This window comes from Gekko japonicus, unplaced genomic scaffold (genome assembly GCF_001447785.1).
Source record: "Gekko japonicus isolate JY-2015 unplaced genomic scaffold, Gekko_japonicus_V1.1 scaffold52, whole genome shotgun sequence".
Lineage (NCBI taxonomy): Eukaryota > Metazoa > Chordata > Lepidosauria > Squamata > Gekkonidae > Gekko > Gekko japonicus.
Window position 1 is genome coordinate 764,944 of NW_015168653.1, and position 22,597 is coordinate 787,540.

General features: G+C 42.0%; 1 protein-coding gene across 1 annotated transcript in view; it reads right to left on the bottom strand.

Annotated features, from left to right (window-relative positions):
* Positions 1–22,597, bottom strand: part of PCCA (propionyl-CoA carboxylase alpha subunit) — a 331,566-nt gene that overhangs the window by 248,151 nt on the left and 60,818 nt on the right. Inside the window, exons 5-6 of the mRNA XM_015415102.1 lie at positions 16,732–16,845; positions 14,735–14,788 (exon numbers count right to left, since the gene is read on the bottom strand). Coding sequence (XP_015270588.1) covers positions 14,735–14,788; positions 16,732–16,845 — 168 coding nt within the window. The remainder of the gene's footprint in view (positions 1–14,734; positions 14,789–16,731; positions 16,846–22,597) is intronic.

Sequence of the window (22,597 nt, forward strand, 5' to 3'; positions counted from 1 at the left end):
GCCCTCATTCAGCCAGGAGGAGGCAGGAGAAGAGGGAGGGTAAGTTGCTTCCTCCCCGCTTCTCCCCACCCCTGCCTGCCTGGGGCCAGGGAGGCCTTGGCGGGGCTTCCTCGCACTCCCGCTGGCCTTGCAGGTCCACTGCTGGGCCCCTTCTGTCAGGGGGTATGGCATATGCTAATGAGTTATGCTAATGAGTTCCCCTAGCTCTTTTTCTATGAAATGACCCCTGCCATAAACCATTTTGGTCTCTTTGGCAGACCCAAATGGGAAAGATGGGGTTTGCACATGGCATATCAAAGTCCAGACCCCTGCATTGCCACAGAGGTCAAGGACTTTACAAAAATGAGGGGTCTAGTTAGAAGGAAGCTAAAAGGGAAAAACAAGAGAGTCAAATCCCTAGAGGATGTTTCGGAGCTATTTTAAACCATACTAGATGAAGCTCAAATAGAATGCATTCCCCAGATTAGGAAAGGTACTGCCAAATCTAAAAGGATGCCTGCATGGTTAACAGCCCAAGTCATGGAAGCTATAAAAGGTAAAAAGGCCTCCGTTTAAAAGTGAAAGGTCTGCCCTAATGAAGTGAATGGAAGAAACCACAGGGGCTGTTAGTGTAAGTAATAATTCAGCATGAAAAAAGACAATTTGAGGAGCATCCAGACAGACAATAAGCATTTTTTTTATTCAGAGCAGGAAACTAGCTCGAGAAGCCTTTGGATTGCTAAAGGAAGATGGGGATGTGGCAGAGAAGCTAAGTGAATTATTTGCCTCTGTGTTCACTGTGGAAAGTGGGAGGCATGTACTTGGCCACAGCCACTGTTTTCATGAGGGGAGTCTGAAGAACTGAGTCAACATGAGGGGATGAGTCATGCAGTTCTAGCCAGTAAGCCTCCATGACCCAAGGGTTCTTAGGGAACTCAAATGTGAGATGGTCATTCTACTAACCAGTATATGTAACATGTCACTAAAATCAGCCATTGTACCAAAAGACTGGAGAATAGCAAATGGTGTACCAATTTTTTAAAAGGCATCCAAAGAGGAACCAGGAAATTACAGGCCAGTTAGTCTAATGTCTGTACCAGGCAAATTAGTAGTAACTGTAATCCAAGACAGAATTATTAGGGACATAGGGAAAATCAGCATGGCTTCTGCAAAGGGAAGCCCTGCCTGACCAACCTTTTGCAGTTCTTTGAGAAAGTGAACAAACATGTAGATAAGTGACCCAGCAGACACTATATATTTGGACTTTCAAAATAGACTTTTATCAAGGTACCACATCAAAGGTCTCCAGAGTAAATTTAGCAGTCATGGGATAAGAGGATGCATCCTTTTGTGGATTAAGAACTGGTTCAGCAAAAGAAAACTGAGATCAGGAACAAATGGACAGTTCTCTTAATGGAGGGAAGTAAGCAGAGGAATCCCAGAAAGACTGGACATTGGAACTGATAGAAGACTGGACATTGGAACTGATAGAAGCTGACGTGATCCCATGAATGTCAGTGGTATAAAAATGTTAAAAATAATATTATAGTCAGTTTCCTGTGCATCTGATGACAACGTCATTTCTTGTTGAATCTCAACAACCTAAAAACAGATTCCACCGTGGGGAGCATTCACTAGTAGAAACAAAGTTCTCCTGAAGAGGATTTGTAAAATTTACTGAAGAAACCCAAAACTGATATAGTTATCTCTCTCTCGATTAATGAGCAGAGGAGGCATCCATTATATTCAGGCAGCATGAACAAGCCTTTGTGACAAAAAACAAGACAGGAATTCCTCAGGTTCACACTGTGGTTTGTTTTCCTGCCAACAAGCCAGGACTTTAAATAAGCAAGAGAACAAACCACAGTGTGTTGTTTTGCCCATTTCACAACACACTGCAGTGAGTTTTGAATCAGGAAGTCATTGATTTTCCAGACGCTGTATTTAAACTGCAAGGTGTTTGCTTCTCCTCTTTGGATCAGATTAGCTCAAACCCATTCCTTAAATGTTATTGTTGTCTTGTTGAATATTTTCCATGAGCTATTGTTTTCTGCAATAAAGATCTAGTACTCTACTGCAAAAAATGGAAACTCATTGAAAAAAATGGAAATGAGATGAAAGATGCATATTCTTCCTTCCAATTTAGATGTAAGTACGAAGAAATCAATTGTAAGTACGGACAAATCAATTGTTTTTGAGTCATTTGCATGCTGATTTATCCCAGTCCTAAAATATAGGGAATTCCCTGTGTTACTCAGAATAGCAGCATCCTTTAATGGATGAAAACATACAAACATTTGCCACAGATGGCAATGCCTACATGAAGATCAGCAACTGGTGAGCTCTGATTGTCATTCCTCTGTCTTGCTGCCATTACGTTCCTCTAAATTCATGCCATTTTTCTTTCACATGGTGTGCATGTCTTTGAATTACGGACGCAACAACAAGCTGGTACCAATCAGGAAGCGAAGAGGGAAATGAGTCCCAGAGCAAGAATTCACATGATCTCTGTGCTTTATAACTTGATCCGAGGGAGCTGTAAGGCTATCAAGCCCTTTGTTTCCTCAGTCCTCATAACAATCAGACTTTGCTTAATAGTTCAGATGGGGGAAAGAGACCAAGGAGCCTTGTACTCCATATATTGTTTGCTTGCTTTGTCTGTAATATGGTGCAGTTTCATATTAAGAAAACCTGGCAGGATAAATGAATATTGGGAGGACGACAGTAAAGGAAGCAAAAACTGGAGATTTAAAGCAGGATTGCCTACCTGTGATAATTTTATTGGGCTCGTTTTTTTGTTGTTTTTTTTTAATTGTCATACTGCTCCATGCATTGCTAATCAATGATCTACTGGAAACTTCAGAACCGACTGAAAAGCCTGGCAGGGTACTTGGCTTTCAATTCTTCTACTCTGTTTATTCCCAATACAAGTATGTTCAACAGCCTTAGAAAGGGCCCTTGAACAGGAGCAGTCACTTAGCAATGAAATGTAAATTACTGACATGGGCTAAAACCTGGACTTGCCACTGCTAATGAGCACATTAAAAAAGGGAAAATGCTCACTAGATTACTATAACCTTTTCACTTAACCCTGTGCATACTGAAAGCCACAATTCAGCATTATATCAAAGAGCTTGTAATAGAAGTGCTACACAGCAGCTTTTTAACTGTCGACTCAAGGTTAACCTGAAAAGCATAAGAAAACTGTTGGGTGTTGATTGAAGTGGAGGTTCAGATCCAATGACACTACGCTTGTAAGCCACATAATTAAGTTTTACGTGGCTGCCAAGAAAGCTGCTTTTTAGGGACGCAAGACCTGCCATGCTGTGTTATACCTTTTGTCCATCGAAAGCAGCTTTCTGGTCTCCCAACAGCAGACAGACCAATGCCTCAGAGTTCACACGCAGGGGGGAAACCGCAACATCCACAGACTTCTGAATTGCAACTGATAATGAAGCTCAAGACAATGCATCCACCTGGACTTAATCGAAACCTAGGTTTTCTCTCTTATTACCAATGCTGATTTCTCCACGCCTACTACCCCTCTGCATAACACATCTAATCCAATCATGCCTGTTATTATCATTCACCTGCAATTGTAATTTATCTGCTAATGTCATCCGGCATCTGAAATCACTCCACTTTCCAATATATAGGACAGACGGACTCATGAAAGCTCATAGCCTGCCACACATTGTGTTAGTCTTTGAGGTGCGACTGGACTCTTGCTCTTTTCTGCTGCTACAGACAGACTAAGATGGCTACCCATCTCAATCTATCTCCATAGATTCCCAATATTCTCCTTTATGGCCTCCACATAGTAGTATCTTCTGGATCCTGCACCATCTAAGGGGCTTTCTACTGGGCTTCTTCTTGTCAGTCCCCACAGTATCCAAAGAGACTTAAATTTGTTCAGTAGGCTTTCATTTTGACTTTTGGATTGCCTCGTTTTTGAAATTTTTTCCTGTTTGTGAAACCAAAATCTAACAGACAAGTTGTTGAAAAGCATGAGAAGCTCAACTGCATTTTCTCCTGTCACCAGGCCCTAAATGCAATTCATAATTGTCAATCTCCTTTTGTAGGCTGTAAAACTAACATGTCCACAATTGTTGTACCTGGGGTCATTGCTTCATAACCTAAACATCTATCATTCAACTGTAGTGTAGCCCAACTGACAGGATATTATACCCCAGATCCTACACTGGTATTGCTATTTTAGTTTGGAATTTCTAACTGGTGTAACATAGTGACTAAAAAGAATGTGCTGTGATCCAAGAGATCACTTGGAAGCATGGGACAAGCCACATTCTCAACTTCAATCCACTCTCAACTTCAGTCCACCATACAAACCAAAATATTAGCCTAACTTACAGGGCTGTTGGAAGAATTACAACAAAGGAAGCCTTTTCAAAACTGAAAGTGCTACATAATGCTAAGTATGACTTTATCATCCTCATCCAGAGGCCATCTGCCTTGAGGATTCAGGAATTTTTTATTCTGGAAGGCCTAGGAACAACTGGACAACTAATTGATAAGATGGTGCTGGACGCTTCATTCTAAGGCTGCGTACTATTTAGAATTCTTTTAATGTGGGTTTTAATTATTAAATTTTGTGCATTTAAAAGCAATTTTTAACTTTTTGCACACTGCCTTGAATACCTGAGGGCCAGTGTGGTGTAGTGAGTGGTTAAGAGCGGTGGACTCTAATCTGGAGAACCGGGTTAGATCCCCCACTCAACATGAAAGCCGGATTTCACAGTTCTCTCAGAGCTTTCTCAGCCCCAGGGCGTCTGTTGTGGGGACAGGAAGGAAAGGTGATGGTAAGCTGCTCTGAGACTCCTTCTGGTAGAGAAAAAGTGGGGTATAAAAACCAATGCTGCTGCTTCTTCAAGTAGACAGGCAAGACAGAAACCAAATAATCAGAACTACAGCAAGAGCTTAGAATTTACCATCTCTTCTGCATACTGTGCAGACAGTTGGCTTTTTTCAAAAGTGGCTTATTAGCTTCCATATTTATAGGCTAGTCAACTAGCTTCCATATTTATAGGCTTAGTCAACTAGCTAGTCAACTATACTATTGCATTAGGTCTCACTGCTTTAAATCAGTACAGGCTCCCAAATACCCACAGGCAGAACTAGATACATACCTGCCCCATTAAGATATAAAAAGCAAGTGTGGTTTACTGGTTAGTGTTGGGCTAAGATCTGGGAGGCCCATATTCAAATCCCCACCCTGCTACAGAAGGGTGGCCTTGGGCCGGTCACAAACCCTCAGCTTTGCCAGCCACACAGGGCTGTTGTGAGAATAAAATGGAAAGGGGGATGGTGTTGTGAGACACTCTGGGTCCCCACTCGAGAGAAAAGTCAGGTGTGAATGAACAAGGGAAGCAGGAATCACTTCCAGTACTGGAAGGAGAGAAAGGTCCTGGGTTAACTGACAGAGAAGAGGTAAGGATGCAAGTAGAAGGTTGAGGGTTCAGAGGCCCTGGGTTATGCACGTTTACTGTTAACAGTCTTTTCCTTGGTTTAGAACAAATTTAGAGAGTCCAGTGGCACAAAGGTTTATTCAAGGTATGAACTTCCGTGTGCAAGGCACACTTTTTTTCACCTTGCACATGAAAGCTCATACCTTGAATAAACCTTTGTTGGTCTTAAAGGTACCACTGGGCTCTAAATTTGTTCTGCTGCTTCAGACCAACACGGATGACTACCTGGATCTATTTCCTTGCTTTACGCAGTCCATCTAGTTTGGCCCTAAGGCATACAAATAGTTCAGACTGATCCCTCTATAGCAATGAATAAAACGTAGTTTTATTCCGTAACTACCTTAATGAAGCCTGGAGAAACTTAACCAGAGTCATCTGAGTACACTACACTAGATTTCTTAAAGGATGTGCAGATTCTATGCCTTCAGGTTCCATTTTGGTTTGGAAGGATTGTTTGCTGGGGGGGGGGGATTAGTCAACAGCATTTTGGCTTTCAGTCCTGAAGTAGTTCAGTAGCTACATTTTATTTGATCAATGCACAAAAAATACTGAAAATTAATATGCTCAGTGGCAACTGTTTCCAGCTTGTGCGTTTGTCTGAATCATGAAGAAAACAACATGCTGTTGTTTGACACATACACAGTAGGGTTACGCAGGAACTAATGTTTCAGTTCAAGATAAAACTTTGCTTTGATCTCATCACTACAAATTTGCAAAGACCAGCTACTTTCCAACATCTAGAATAATTACCCTTAATCCCACCCTCCATTTTAAAAACTGGACACAGAGTTGCCAACTCCAGGTGGGGTCTGAAGTTGTCCTAGAATTATCACTGATTTGCAGACTACAGATATCCGTTCCCTTGGAAGAAGAGAAGAAGAAGAGGAGATTGGATTTATACCCCGCCCTTCACTACCCAAAGGTGTCTTAGAGCGGCTTACAAACTCCTTTCCTTTCCCCTCCCCACAACAGACACCCTGTTAGGTAGGTGGGGCTGAGAGAGCTCTTGACAGTAACTGCTCTTTTTCAAGAACAGCTCTTATCAGAACTACGGCTTACCCAAGGTCATCCAGCCAGGTGCAAGTGGAGGAGTGGAGAATCAAACCCGGTTCTCCCAGATTAGAGTCCGTGCACTTAACTACTACACCAAACTGGAGAGAATGGCAGCTTCATAAGGTAGATTCTATGGTAGGGGTGGCCAAACTGTGCGGCTCCCAGCAGAGCAGCTGGGGAAGCAAAGGGGAGGCGTGCCTCCCAGATCAGTCTTCCCTTCCCCATCCAGTGTCCCCCCCCCGGGTAAGCTTGAGGTGGGAGGGAGCAGAGAAAGAAAGCAACTTCAACTTTAAATGCGTTCGCAAAGCCCCCCCCCCCCCGCCCGCCCGGCTTTGGAAGGCACTTGTCTCTTTAAATCACATTTAAAGTTGTTTTCTTTCCACATTTCCCTCCCTCCCCCATCTATTTGCTTTCTTTCCACTTTCTTTCTTTCCACCTTTTTCTCTCTTTCTCTCTCCACCCTCTCCACCTGAAGTTAAATGTGCTCTCCGAGCCCCCCCCCCCCCCACATCAGCTGGCTGGCTTGGCTTGGAAAAGACATTTGTCTCTTTAAATCCCTTCTCCAAGCCAAGTCAGTGGGAAGTGCGGGTGGGGGGCTTGAAGAGCACATTTAAAGTTAAAGGCATTCTCCAAGCCCCCCCCCACTGCGGACCCACCCATTTGTCTCTTTAAGTCCCTTCTCCAAGCTAAGCTGGCTAGTGTGGGAGCATGAAGGGGTGTTGGAGAACACATTTAAAGATAAAGTTGCTTTCTTTCCACTTCTCCCTTCCTTCCTCCCTCCCCATTTATTTGCTTCCTTTCCACCCACTCTCATCTATTTGCTTTCTTTGTTTCTTTCTTCCTTTCGTCCCCCTCCCTACCCATCTATTTGCTTTATTTGTTTCTATTTCTCTTTCTGTCTCTCACCTCTTCTTTCTTTCCACCTTTCATTCTTTCCAGCTTTCACTTTCTCTCTTCCTTCCTTCCTCCCCCTCCCTCCCCATCTGTTTCTTTGTTTGTTTCTTTCTCTGTGTTTCTCTCTTTCTTCTTTCCTCCTGCTCCATCCTCATCTATTTGCTTTCTTTGTTTCTCTCTCTCTTTCTCTTTCTTTCCCCCTTCCTTTCTCCCTCCCCATCTATTTGCTTTAATTGTTTCTCTCTCTCTCTCTTTCCACTTCTTTCATTCTTTCTTTCCAACTCTCTCTGTCTTTCTCTCTCTCTTAGACAAATAAATATCATTAGCAAACGAATAAATATCATTGGGAAAATAAATATCATTATCAATATCTGTTTTTACCCCTTTTGTTTTTATTTTTGGCAGTCTCATTTAATGTTAATAAAAACAAATGTGTATATTTTTCAATAAAAATGTGTGTGATATTTGTTCATGGCTTTTGGTTCTCAAACATCTAATGTTTTATTCTGTGGCTCTTACGTTAAGCAAGTCTATGACATCACATCCCCGTTCAGGTCCCTCCCCTCCCCACATTCTGTGATTCACAGAACCCCCCCCAAAAAACCTCCAGAAGTTCCCAGTCAGGACTTGGCAATCCTATCTAGACCAGGGGTATCAAACTCATTTGTTATGAGGGCCAGACCTGACATAAATGAGACCTTGTTGGGCCAGGCCATGTGTGTCATAAAATGTAATGCCAGGTAGCAGAAATATAAACTTTATAAAGGACACAAACACAAAGGTTTTTTTTTACTTAAAATAAAAACATGCTTAAAACATTAGCACTCTTGCAATATTTTGTTTATTTAACAGTATCTGATAACTGACACCTCTTGCTCTGAATTATTGCATCAAAATGTCTGTGCTGTTGCAATCTTGAGTATGCTGTTCAGGTGTGTATCTGTAAGCTGCAAACCTATGATGATGCAGCAGCAGCAGAACTGGAAGAAGAAGCAGAAGACAGCCAGTTCCACTGTGGGCCTGATAGAAGCCCTCCAGGGGCTGGATCCGGCCCCTGGGCCACATATTTGACACCCCTGATCTAGACAGTGTACTTTCTGAAACATACACAAAAACAAAGTTGTGGGACTGAAAGGTTCATAAAAATCACAATGCATTCAGGGTTACAGACAAAAAAGAGCAGAGAATAAGCCACCTGTGCACATAAAGAAAAATGTTTATGGTGAATAATATTGGCTATAAAATTATTTAAAGACAACCAACACCTGTTTGTGCCTTCACAAGTCTCTAAAATTGCATTCCAATGGGAGACTCTTCACAAAACAAACCTGTGTCTCTGTGTTTGTAATATGTATTAAGCATCCTTGGAGGAGTATACATAATTTTCTGTGTGGAAAAACAAGTTCATCTTGTGTGAATTGGCCCTAATACTTAAGACCAAAAAATAATTTTTTCAAAAGCTGTGGATTTTTCTCAATTTGGATAGAAATGGGAAATGACAGTAACATAAACTATTATTTGTTACAATATGCACTTTAAGATACAAATGAATATCCAAGAATAAAATGAATTCTGTACGCATTACAATAAATTCAGCCAAGAATATTCTCACCGATCCTGTAATCCAAACCACTCAAACCCACCATATTGCTAGGAAGTGAGCCCAGAGTAGAATAATGATTGCAAAATTGCCAAGCTTGGCAGCCAAACAGCAACATAATAGCTTAACAACAACATGAACAAATGCTTTTGTTTCATTGTTTTATATTTAGGGAATTTGCCAAGTAATGCCAGTTCTGGAACAGCCCAGTAGGAAAACCATTTGCTTGAGAATAAAGTATACCTTCTATTAAAGATCAAAGTATCCTGTTATACTCCTCCTTTCCTCAAAGAGAAGCACTCCAAGACTTCTTTTAATTAATAAGCTAATTAATAATTTTAAATAAAGACTACACAATTCATTAGACTGACAAGCTACTGCTAGAACCAGATTGGACACATTAACTACTGCCACCAACTTCAGCAAGGGGGGGGTGTTTTCCTGCATCATGTATAAAGGACTGGGCACCCACAAGAATTAGACTCTCATTTGGTTTATCTGAATGCTACATAATAAAGGTTTCTAATTTCATTAACAAGCAACTTTTTCTTCTTTGAATAGAGGGTGACATTAAAGCTGTGCTGACAAAGGCAAGCAGGCACACACCTCCGGCATCTAGAATACTGAACAACGGGCCTACGGGCCAGATTACATAGGAGAAGCCAAATAACAGAAATTGTCACTCTTTTTTTTACATGTTCATTATATCTTTTAATCATTATGCCCCAAGACAGCAACATTTGGATATAAAAAAGACATACAGATTTAAAATATGCTTCCTTTCCACTTGCAACAGAGCAACATATGATAAGAGAATGGCCTGATACCAAAATACCATGTTAGTTTGCTTTTTAACCAGTACAGGAGGCATTTGGGGGTAATTTTTATATCATAAATGGCCCTGGAGCACAGCCTGTCCACATATTTGTATACACCTAACAACAAGGAAAGGATATAAATAACAGCTGGACTAACGTGTCAGGGATGAGGCCATGGCTCAGTGGTGGAGCACCTGCTTTGCATGCAAAAGGTCCCAGGTTCAATCCCTGGCATCTCCAGTTAAAAAGGTCAAGAAGCAATATGAAAGACCTCTACCTGAGACCCTGGAGAGCCACTGCCAGTCAGCACAGATAAGGCAGCTTCACGTGTGTTAATGAGCACAGCTTATCGCTTATTCATATTACAAAATATGGACCAACAAGCCCATGTTGGGTGGATACCAACATTAATACCACACTAACGTTATGCGAACGATCATTAGCTTATTATTTAACTCACTTTCTATTCTCCCCAATCCCACTGGGTGGACAAAGAATATCCTGGACAGGAAAAAAAACAAAAACCAACTGAACAAGCAGTTCATGTGCAGCAAAATGCTTCTTCGTTTTTGTCGATGTGTATATTTTGCTAATGCACATCTGCACAGAGTTAGCATGTTCTCTTTAACATCCTCTAAAATAAAGCTACCTAAAAATGTAAGTATGCAGACCTGGAAACTTTTAGATCTCCTCTATTATGCAGTAAATTGCTACATAGTGTAAAGAGTGCAAAATTTAAATCACACTTTGAATTTTATCAAAAGCAGTTAAGATATGCCTTGATGACACTTGGCTTAAGACACAGACTCCTCTGAAAGCATGTTTGTTTCTGGAGTCATCATCAAGTAAGGGATGGGAGTCGCAGGGTATCACTGTGTTGAGATGATTGCCTTCGCCATTTTGCAAGATGCCTCACCACTGCAATACTGCCACAAACAAGAAAGCAGCAAGATGCCAAGGGCCTTCCAGACGCTGTGTGCAGTGAAAGTGACTTGGTTTACTACTATTAAAAAGTTAATGTTTGCAAAGTCAACAGAGGTTTGGCAGAAGACCACAAAATGAGTCCATAACAGAGCTTAACCAGCCTACTTTGCCGACTGACAGGAGGGCTGGATTTTGTTCCTTCTGCTCCCCACCCACAGAGCTAATGAATAAAGAAGAATAAGGGAAGTGAAGGTGGGAACAACTGGTGTGTGGGAAGGTGATATCTGGAAGATGACAATGAGATGAGGGAGACCACCACCAAGCTAGGGTTGGAATCAAGGAAGGGAGGGAGACAGAAATTAAGAACCTTAGAGGAATACTAAGGCAAGAGATGTAAGGAGAGTACGGCACAGAAGGTGCTGGAGCCCACCTAGATCAGAAGCCATTATAGGGGTAAGAAACACAGGAATTAGGGAACAGAAGCAGGGTTTAGGAAAAGCTGGAAATGGGCATTAAAGAGACAGAACGGAAAGAGAATACAAAGGGACACACAAGATTTAGGGATCTGCATCAAGGGCCAGACCACTCACCACTGGCGCTCTGCAAACTTTGAGGGAAACAGCTGTTAATGCATATAGGTAATTATATCTATCTATGACGCATAAGCTAGGTTTTGTGACACAGTAACACTGCTTTAATATATTTTACAGCCTTTCCATACTACTGTTTCTTCATAAAACAGATGTACAATCTCTACTCTTCTGTTGCACAGGGCTCCGACATCTTACCTCAAGGTGGCGCTTCTGTTGTGAGGATATTTCACTTTCCTAGTTCCGAAGACCACAGTATTTTGTTACTTGGAATACGCAAGTAATTCCCCCAGCTAGTATAGACACAGATGATTCAAAGTGTTGCGCAGACTGTGACCTTGTGACCAGTGTTCCCTCTAAGCTGAGTTAGTGTGAGCTAGCTCACAGCTTTTTAGCCTCTGGCTCACACATTTTTGTCTTCGCTCGGGAAGGATGGCTCCAGAGCAAACTAATTTATGCAGTAGCCAAATCGCTCGCTCACATTAATGCCAGTAGCTCACAAAGTAGAATTTCTGCTCACAAGATTCCACAGCTTAGAGGGAACATTGCTTGTGACATAAACCGTTATGCCTCCTCTTCATACCATTTTGTGATTTCCACTACCGCTGAGCACATTTGGTTGCTTTTTAAAAAAATATATTCAAAAATGTCTGGACTAAGATATTAAAATTAAAGCTTTCAGTGACAAATATGTGGTTCCCAACGGAGCCTAATGTAAATCTACTTGGTTATTTCTATGATACAAGCTGGGATGGGAGGGGGCACAGAGGAATAACTGGGGCAGCGGAATAAATTATTTGGAAGTTTCCTCCCCATGCCTAGATTTCCTTTTCCAGAAATCTGTGAGATCCCAGTGGGACTTGAGCAGGCTGGGGTTGGGGTATGGGTCTGCCATACAGATATCTATCCCCCAGCCTCTATTTCCACCCCTTACTGAACTGCTTAAAGCTTGGTATGCCTTCTCTGAAGGTTAGGTGTATGTTTTGAAAGTATTCAGCTCAGAGCACAACCAGTTCTAGATAGTACCAAGGGAAGAGATGCAAGAACAGCAAGGTACAGAAGGAAGAAAAGCCGCAGCCTAGGTCAGAAACCATGATAGGGGTAGCAACCAGTGGAATTAGCCCTGGCATGGCCATCAGCCAAAGGGCAAGGGAATCATACTGCAAGCCGGTACACTTTTTTAAAAAACAGGGGATGAGTGCAAGACAGCACCTGAGCCCACCTTTGAATGAATCCTCATCTTAATACCCATCTGACAGATAGGGCTTGCACCCACACTACCAGGATTCTTCAACAGTATGCAGGCACAGTTTTTCTGCCTTTTTCAAGAACATTTTTGTGCATGCCCAGAATACAGAAATGTCCGCCATGGTTGTAGCTGGTCCTCTTTTGGTACCTTAGTCACTGGCATCCAGCCACTTCAGAATTAGAGGGGAAATGGCCAGGCCTGAATTAGTTGCAAGTACCTGAATGACACAACTGGAAATCAGTGCCTGGAAGAAAATTTCTGAAATAGCATCAGACCCTGAGATTATATGGAAAACTGGAATACCGTAGGCCTGGTCAAACCAGCCTACTTTGTAAGAGCTTGTGAAGGCAGCAAGGTGGATTAAACATGTGGGGGTCTGTAAAATTTCTACTGTATTGTGTATCTTTTTTAAAATATTGGATTAAAATGAAATCTGAATACAAACATGTTCAGTTCTTCATATCTCACAAAAATTAATGACCTTCTGACAAACATACTGAATTAAAGCCTGCCGGTCTTTGTAAAAAAGAACAAAAAAATGAAAACATATTTAACCTCAGATGCAAACATTTAAAATACGATTCAACAGGTTTATTACTGGAACAAATTATGCACATTTATAACTAATTATCAAACAGCATTTGGATTATTCTCATAGGCAGTACAGTAATTTAGTTTCAAGCCAATATGTTTTAATTGTCATGGGAACCAATTAATCAGTATTTCCTGAACCAGAGTTCATATTAAAGCCAATGATTTAAATCAAGCTCCCACTTCTACAATCATCTGTTTTTTCTTGATGGTTAAAACTATGATTTCAAAATGCACACTGAAGAGTCTTTGGAAAATCTTTCATATGAAATGGAACATTACACAACTCAATTTATTGAGGTATCTGGGACTTCTCTCAACATCTTGATTTTATATCCTCTTTTTATTGACCTTTACTGTTTTAAACTTTTATGCTGTACAACTCACAGCCAGGATCCAGGAAACTTTATGCATACATACATAAGTATCCATTTCATCTTATGGGGTAAAGGCTTCCCAATTTTCCTTGCCAACTACAGCCATTGGTACTGCCATGAATTTTGCCCTAGACAGTCTCCTGAGTTCAGGAGTAGTTCTTCAGGCTACAAGGGTCTAAGCGGCCAGCCCAGAACAGCCCCACTACACACTTTATACCCTTCATATCTTGGTCATAACAGTAAGCACCGACGAGACTTTGAATATACGTATCTACTTACAGGCATTATGAATTTATTGCTAAAATCAGCTATCATATACATAGATTAATATAAAATATGCTATAACAATGCTGAGCTTTAAATATTCACACACAGCTTCCTAAAGGGACTGTTAATTGATTAGAAAAGCAAACTAATTTATGGCTTTAAAGCAATTCATTAAAGTTAAATGAGTGTACATAAAGCAAAATTTGTTTAATGTTTACAGACCGCTTTTCAACCAAATCTACAAAGCAGATAAGGGTCACAGTTCACACAAATACATTATATTATGATACAAGACAGAATAAAAAGTAAAATCCCAAAGGTGACTTTAGGAAGATCCTGAAGGGAAGCAAGAACTTGTCTTCAACGTGAAAGATAAAGTTCCACTTCTAAATAGTATTCACTATTAGGCCATGTTTCACAGTTCCTTTTTTTTAATTATATTTGCCTTACACACAATACTACTTTTTTACAAAGCCCAGCAGTATAATGAAATGTTTAATAGATGTATTGATTATTTTTAATTGATCTCTATAATTTTCAACCCTTACTGTTCAAGAGAGAAACACCACATGTAGTACAATATACAACACAGTTCTGATTATACATTTATGCACAATGGAAATAAAAGTCCATTTTAAGCTTCTTTTTCATCATGCGCTAAAGGGAAAGGGAGACAGAAGCTTCAACAGGGCCTTCAATGACCTTCATAAATTCTTCCACATCTACTTTTTCTGTCACCAAATAATAATTAACTGGAAGGAGGAACAGAATTTTAATGTGTGATTAAAGCCATAATACATTAATCAGCCCAGTTCATCATTGAAGCTTTGTAGGTACACACTACAATGCACTAAGTCACACTCTCCTCAGGAATAGAGAACTTTAGACATCAACAACAAAACTTACCAGACGCCTTGAAAATTCTTTGTTTTCTGAAAGAAATCCATATCCTGGGTGGACCTTTAAAAACAAAAAGCCAAGGACTTTACACATCTGCAACTTGGGTTCAAACAATATTCCATCAACCAATTAAATCTGAAGGGAATACATTTGCTTGTAGTTATGGATACGCAAGTCAATCATCCTGAGTCACTCTCTTCCTAGCAGGTCAGCTGACTACTTCAAATACAGAGTCGTATTTTACTGGGTCAAAAATAAGCAAGTTTTTGAGTAAGAAATAGCATATCTTTCCATTCCCTGTCTTATGAAGAGTTCTGTGTAACTGACAAGCTTGCAGCTACTAAACACAACATACACTACCTCAACTCTTCATCTTTTAATCCTGGTTTTAAACATAAGGGGGGGACAAAAAAAGCTTTAGTAGTTCAGGGCTCCGCATGTTTTTAGTCACAAATAAGCCAGGTTGTTGGCACACGAGACTGCCAACATCAGGTGCTTCCAAGGCCACCAATCTCTGGTGTGTTGATACTGCCCACACAGGTGCCAACAACCTGATTTATATGTGATGCTTCCTGGAACTGACCCAACCCATACAAATCAGCCCGATTAAAGAGAATATTCAAGGAAGATACAAAGAAAGGTGGATTCATTTCTTTTCTCCCCATTTTTTGTTTCTCTTCTATTCGCACCAAACAAAAACATTTCAGAAGCTTTTCCGTGTTACATTTCTCTCCGTGTAAGCTTCTTACATCCCCACCTTTTTCAGTTCTCTTCTTGGTTAGTCATGCTTCTCTCTGAAATGTTCTCCTGACCTAGAGTTTAACAACACAGCTAAGTAGTACTGCCATGGCTACAGGTATAGACCCAAATTCATATGGCAGAGAAAAGAAATCTTAAAGACCAACAAAAAAATGAAGCATCTAGTATGCAGTTCCCTTTTACAAATAGCATGGTGTGTAGCTACACAATGCAGTAATGTGTGTGTGGGGGAGTCAGTTTCGTCATTTGTAATCGTATGTAAACTCACAGCTAAGGAAATATATATGGCAGACTAAAGATGAAAGCCGGAACTATTTTTATCTCTATTAAATCTTTTTAACTAACAATGTAAACATCTGCAGTGTCTGTTAGCTAATTAAAATTGTTTGCCATTTTTCCTCCTCCCTTTCTCTCCCCTTCCCCCCCCCACTCCAAATGCACCACACTGAAACATTTATTTCAAAAGAAATGATAATGCTAATTGAGACACTCCAGGGTAATTGCTGGTTTTGATCGACTCCCCATCCATCGAATTTTATTTAAAGATGATTCTGCATTCAGTAGTTCTGAACACCACATTTGCATTCACTGATCCAGCCCCACCCCACCAACCCCCCAAAACATTCTTTTCATCATTTTCTTTAAAACACCAGTCCATTATTTTAAAAAAACCTGTGAATCTCTGATCCAGTCTGAGAAGAGGAGGAAAACAACCCATCTAAACCAAGGCAACATTTCCCAGCAACATGAAACACTGAAAAATAATTACTGGGTGTACCATTTACCTTTATGCAAGTATTCATTGTGTGCATAAACATACATCAATTAAAAAAAACTGGATTTAAAAGCAAACACAAATACAAATATCTCTATATTACAAAAGACCTCTAGGAGGGGGGAAAAAGGCTGTGGCACAGAAAGGGTTAGTGCTCTAAACTAATTGGGATTTTTTCTTCCCCCAGCAAATTTGGAAATGAACTGAAGCCGCTCCCTGGTGTGAAAGCTGAATCTAGAAGCCACCTGCAGGATCAGCGACCGGCACTGCCAGATGCTACAAAAGCCTTTGATTTCCAGTAGCGATTTTGGCCACATTTAACTCATGTGACATGAACTAAACTGGAATAGCATATTCAATCATTTCCTCCTCCCCCCCCCCGCCTTTTTTTATCTTTAAATACAAACTCTAGCTTTCTCTGCTTTCTATATATGAAACAGCTGCAGAGGAGAGACTCATTCAGACTCACAGCTTGGGCCCGGGTTTTTTTAATGGCTTCCATGATAGCATCCATGTTGAGGTAGCTTTTACTAGTGGGAGCTGGGCCAACACAGACTGCTTCGTCCGCCATTTTCACATGGACCTGCAAAGACAAAATGTCTACGTTTTAAACACATCCTGCACCCAGCAAATGTTGATCGGTGCCACCTCCCCTTTAAGGAAACACCCCCGATATGCCATCATTAAAAAAATGAATCTTGTGTTATAGCCTCTTCTAAAATACTGTTTGGGTGCAAATAAACACAGATATAATCTTATAATAAAAATAAGATACCGTTCCTTCTGTCTCCTTATTTTTATTGCAGCATATAAGGAAGAGACAAACCTATTGATATTAACATTTTGCTTTCTACCCAGCCGTGGTTTATATTTGGACAAATAAATGCAAAGAGATAACAAATCCAAGTGTACTACACTGACAATTTATATGTAAATTCAGAACCTAAAACTACTTTGTTAAATGTAACCAGGGTAGCCTAATATCTTAGTACTTAACAACAAACATTCGAGGCCAGTTCCATCTAAGCAGGCTCCCCAGGAAGTTGGTGATAATTAGAGTGAATTGAATGAAGGGATGCAGCCAGAGTCCCTACACAGCATCAGGTCAGCACCACGCACAAATTAAAGCCTACGACTGAAGAGTTCAATATCACTACACGTGAACCAGAAAATCTTGAGAATTATTTAAGCAGGCTTAGATTTCATTTCCCGACTCATTCTTATCCTTATTCACATGAGCAATTGTCAATCACATTGGTGGGGTTTTTGTTGCGTGTGTGTGTGTGTTTTTTTTTTTTGGGGGGGGGGTGTTGCAGCAAGCTCCAAGCAATAGCCAGAGAAAGTCTGCCCCCCTCGTCTAAAAGAGCTAGTTTGGCAAAGTTTAAGAAAGCTTAATCTTTTTTTTTAAGGACAAAAATTACTCAGGAAGCAGCTGGCATTTTAAATAATTAGGAATTTTTATTTTATCAAATACATACTATTTAATAATATTTATGCAGATATATATATATAAACCCAGGCATCTGTAATGTAGCTGTTTCCTTTTTCCACAGCAGTAGTCCAAGACAAACAGTAGTAAAATAAACAGATGGAGTTAAGATGACGCTTAACAGCAAGTTCTTTTGAAGTATTTGTTACAGTCTCAGGTAGAAATCAGCCAGACTCTCAGATAACAAAATATTTAGGAACACAAACAAAGAGAAGACCTAAATAGTTCTGTAGTCAGAATTCTAAAATTAAAGCAGAAATGTAGCCACTGGATTTAGATTACAGGATTTTAACCCACCTTTTCCTCCATTCGGAGTTCATCATATATGTAACTACTATAGGCATTAGGATCTCATTTGATTAAAATTTAAATCACAATATTCAAGAAGCCTCACATGAGATGTGAACTGCAACTGATCATGCATTCCACCCTTTTACTTTGAAAATGGGGACAGCAGATCAAGCTGGTCTTTAAACCTGAAATGCAGACTGCTGTCATGAATGTGCATATCAGACCTTTCATGGTAAAGGTGCAGTCTACAAGGGAAATATGTAAAACACAAAACAATGCAGCATTTCCTGGCCATCTCTTGGAAAAAAGGGGGGTTGAACTATAGTGTGTGTGTGTTTTATTATATATTTACATACAAAGTCATATTACGTTTCTGCATACATTTGGGATACCACAGATGTTTAATTGAGCAACCTCTGAAGTATTGTTTATCCCTTAAAACTAAAAAAAATCCATATGAATTGTACATACAGAAGGAATATAAAAAAATTAAATTGCTAGATGGATTGTAAACCAAACCATAGGCATAAAGCTCTAAATGAAGCAGACGGTTATTTCCTAATTTCTTTAGATGTTTACAGGAATCTAGTAATTAACTAGGCAACATTATAATCTTATCAAGTAGCCAGGGGTGAAAAGAACTCTTTTTTACCAGTAGTCATATACCGCCCCCCATACACACCTCAATCACCCAATTATCTCTTGACCTAACAGATCTCTGCATGAGACAGGGGCAGGGGTAAGGTTACCAACTTTTAAAAAATAAGCTGTGTTTGTACCTTTTTACAGCTGCCTGAATTAAGGTGCTATGTTTCCTCACATGGGGGGGAATGTTAGCAGAAGCTTTACCTGCTTAATATTTGTGCATCAGAGAGTGCAGAAGTAAGACCAGAAAAAAAAATGTGGGTAACTGTGAGAGTCACAGGGTTATACTTCCTCAATGCCTCACTTCTCAATGGGTAAGCAAATTTCTGCATTGATACTTGGCAATCGCAGGAACACTTATTTAATTTAATTAAATGTCTCCCCAAACATAAAAAAATCTTTCGTTATTTAATTAGCAAATCAGTTGACTAATTGGACAGAAGGGAGATAATCATCTTTTAAAAACATAGTTAATTAATTAATTATTATATGGCATTGTGTGCAGAATAGCCAGGAGATCCTAAGACTGTCTGGCAGCCAGAAGTTCTACCTCTTTTAGCAATATGCACCACTAGGTGGGATTTTTCAGAGGTGGTTTGCCATTGCCTGCCTCTGTGTCACGGCCCTAGTATTCCTTGGAGGTCGCCCTTCCAAATACGAGCCAAGGCCAACCCTGCGTAGCTTCTGGGATCTGGCGAGATCGGGCTAGCCTGGGTTATCCTGACCAGGGCTTAAAATACAGTAATGTCCCTGTTCTAGTATTTGTGACTGCCCCCTTCAGAGACCACCCTGCAAGTGGGATTTTCAGCTGGTATTGTGAGACCGCGTCTCATGTCTCCCAGATTCAGGCGAGCTCCCCTTTCCAAGCTTTTCTACATCAGGGTTAAACATCAAACTGGCATGTCCAAAATCCTGAGAAATATCTGCAGTCAACCAGGGTTGCTCTTTCTCTTAGGATTCTCAAGTAAGCAGGTCCCCCCTCTCTCTGTTGCAGATATTTGAGATTCCTGTGAAGCAAAACAAACCCCTGGGTTGGGGGACTGGGCCACTGGTTGTGGGCTTCAACCACCTTCCAGTAGACTTTTTATTCCCCACCAGAACAGCACCCTACGGGGTCACCATAAGTCAGGTACAACTTGATGGCAAAAACAGAAAACAGCAGAAGTTTCTGGAAACGATCACTTCCCTCCTTCAAAGAGACCCATCGGTGGTTATTAGCCACAAGGTATAGATAGGAACTCTCACGTTGGGGCAAGTGATGCTCTGTATTCAGGGCTGGCTCTCCCGCTAGGCCAACTAGGCACTCGCCTAGAGCGGGAGGCCCTGGATGGGGCGGCGGGCCCTGGATGGGGGTGCTGAAGTTCACCTCCCCCCGCCAAAATCCAGCACCGATCCCCAAGGCTCCTCTCCACATCCCTCCCTCCTGCCCACCCAGACCCTCTCCGGCGACCTATGGCTGGCGGGGAGAGGCGCCAGCCAAGCAGGCGCATGAAGAGGGGAGCCCGCGCCGGGGCTGCGCTTGCCGCCGCCTGCCGGGGGAGCCAAGGCCGCCAGAGCTGCTGCAGGCGCCACCAGGCAGGAGGTAAGCGCGCCCTGCTGCTGGCGCCTGAGCCAGCCAGCCAGCCCTCTGCCCTGGGACTGCACGGCCCTTTACCCCCTCGCCCACCTACCTCCTCCTGATGCAGGGGGGGCTGATTCATACAATCCCCCCCCCCAGTGCACAAACTTGAGGTCACGCCGCCGGCGCCGCAGCACTTTCTTTCTGCCGGTGCCTGAGCTAGCCAGCCCTCCGCCTCGGCGCACCCCGGGACCACGCAGCCCTTTACCTCCTCTTGGCAGCACTCCTTACCTGCCACTGGAGCTGCCGCCACCGGCACCGACCGAGCGCCCGGCCCCCCTGTCGCTGGGTTCCCGGTGGGGCAGTCTCCAGTGTCGCTGGGTTCCCGGTGGGGCAGTCTCCAGGCCCCACCGGGAGGTTGGCATCTGCAGCCTGCAGCCTCGCCTCGGGCGCAGCCTCGCCTCAGGCCGGCCCTGTCTGTATTCTTGGTGCTTTCAGGGGGGCAACAGTGGGAGGGCTTCTGGTGTCCTGGCCCCTCTGCTGGACCTCCTGATGGCACCTGGTATTTTTGGCCACTGTGTGACAGTGTTGGACTGGGTGGGCCATTGGCCTGATCCAACATTGGCTTCTCTTATGTTCTTAAGCAGTCTATATGGACAAGCCTCTACCAGTCCCATCCATGGCTAGGCTAGCAGTTTCAGGGTTGAGTCATAAGCCCTATTGCCCCTTCAGGGAGCATCTACTCCTCCCTTTTACTTTGCGCTCCCCCCAGCTCAGTGCTCCCTCAGTCTGTAGCAGTCCATCATCTTTATTCGCCAAGGAGCATTTTGTTTAAGTAACCTCAATTATACACAATTCGACCATGTCACAGTCTGCAACCATCACATGCAGCAAGACATAAATACTACAATATCATGATATGAATTTAAAAACACAGGAAACATTCTTCTTTTCCTGCCTTGCCCTATTCTTCTTCTGGTTTCTTTGCTGCTCTCTCTGAACAACAAAGAAACCAACAAAGTAATGCACTTTGATCGTTACTCCTAATCGCAAACCTGACAGACAAGGTAGGAGTTTCTGAGAAGCACCCCATGTAAACAGGGGAAAAAATTCAGTCATAAAGAACAGCTCAGCAAACACAGAGCACATTCAGTGCCCCCCAGGAACCAGAAAACTGAGGGCAACTGGGCATCAGTTAATTAAAAAAAATAATAATTCATAATTTAAAAGGAAAACATAGCGGATGGGAGATAGGCCTTGTCAAACTGGGATTGGGAAATAAAACAGGATGGGGAGAATGTTTAAAAAGTCTGTATTGTGCATCTTCCATGCAGAATTAGATTAGCAGCTTTGCACTCACTCATCTGTGACACTCAGTGGTCTCAAAGTACTGCAAGGAAAGGGGATTTCTCAGTTGTTTATCCTCCCCTTCCCCGAGATTCTTCATGGCCCCCAACTTATTCTTTCAGATTAGGTTGTATTTCGAGCCTGAGTTGATTTTTGGAGAGTTACCTCACAGCAGAGAGACTTGATGAACAAATCCTAGTGAAAGTATCCCATGATTCACTGCCTGCCTCGGTAATTCACATCTCTCCCCCCCCCGACTAATATTAAGGGCTGCATGATGGATGTCAGTCTAATAAAAGTGGGTACAGAAGTAACAAAACAATCACAAAGACACAGGTGTGGTTGTTGTTGTTGTTTTTAATAATAATACCCTCATACCTTCCCAAAACACTTCAAAGGTTCTACCAGTGAGGGCCAAAGTAGATGTTACAGTGTTTCCAAGCCTGCCAAGGGGTCTCACTGCCATTTTGAAACAGGGGCCTGATTTAGCTTGGAACCACTACAGCACAGGAGGAGGAGGAGCTCCTGCCTCCCCCCTGCATCATTTTCCCAAGCTGAAACTGAGCTGGGGGACATTATCTGCAGCTTCAGAAGGGCTCCCAGGTGCCATTTCAGCTTGGGAAAGGAGCCTCTCCTCCCTCTGTGCCACAGTGGTCCCGAACAGAATCAGGCCCCTACAGCACTGTAAAAGGGCAATGAGTCCCCATAGCAGACTTGAGGACACCATAGTATCTACTTTGCTCCTGACTGCCCATGTTTGACCACCACTCCACTACCTATAGCCAATTAAGTATGCTCTTCTAGGTCTGAATATGGACAACCTGAAGCCATGCCTGATTCTAGGACTGAAGGTTCAGAACTAGCTCTGTGGCCTCTAAGACCCAAAGAGCAAGAAGTAGGAGGACGAGCAGATGGAGTATAGCCATACAAGAAGACTGGGCCAACCTGAGCCCATTGGTTCCTCCGAGACCAAACTCACTGCCATCCTGGCGCTAGGTGAGCTTC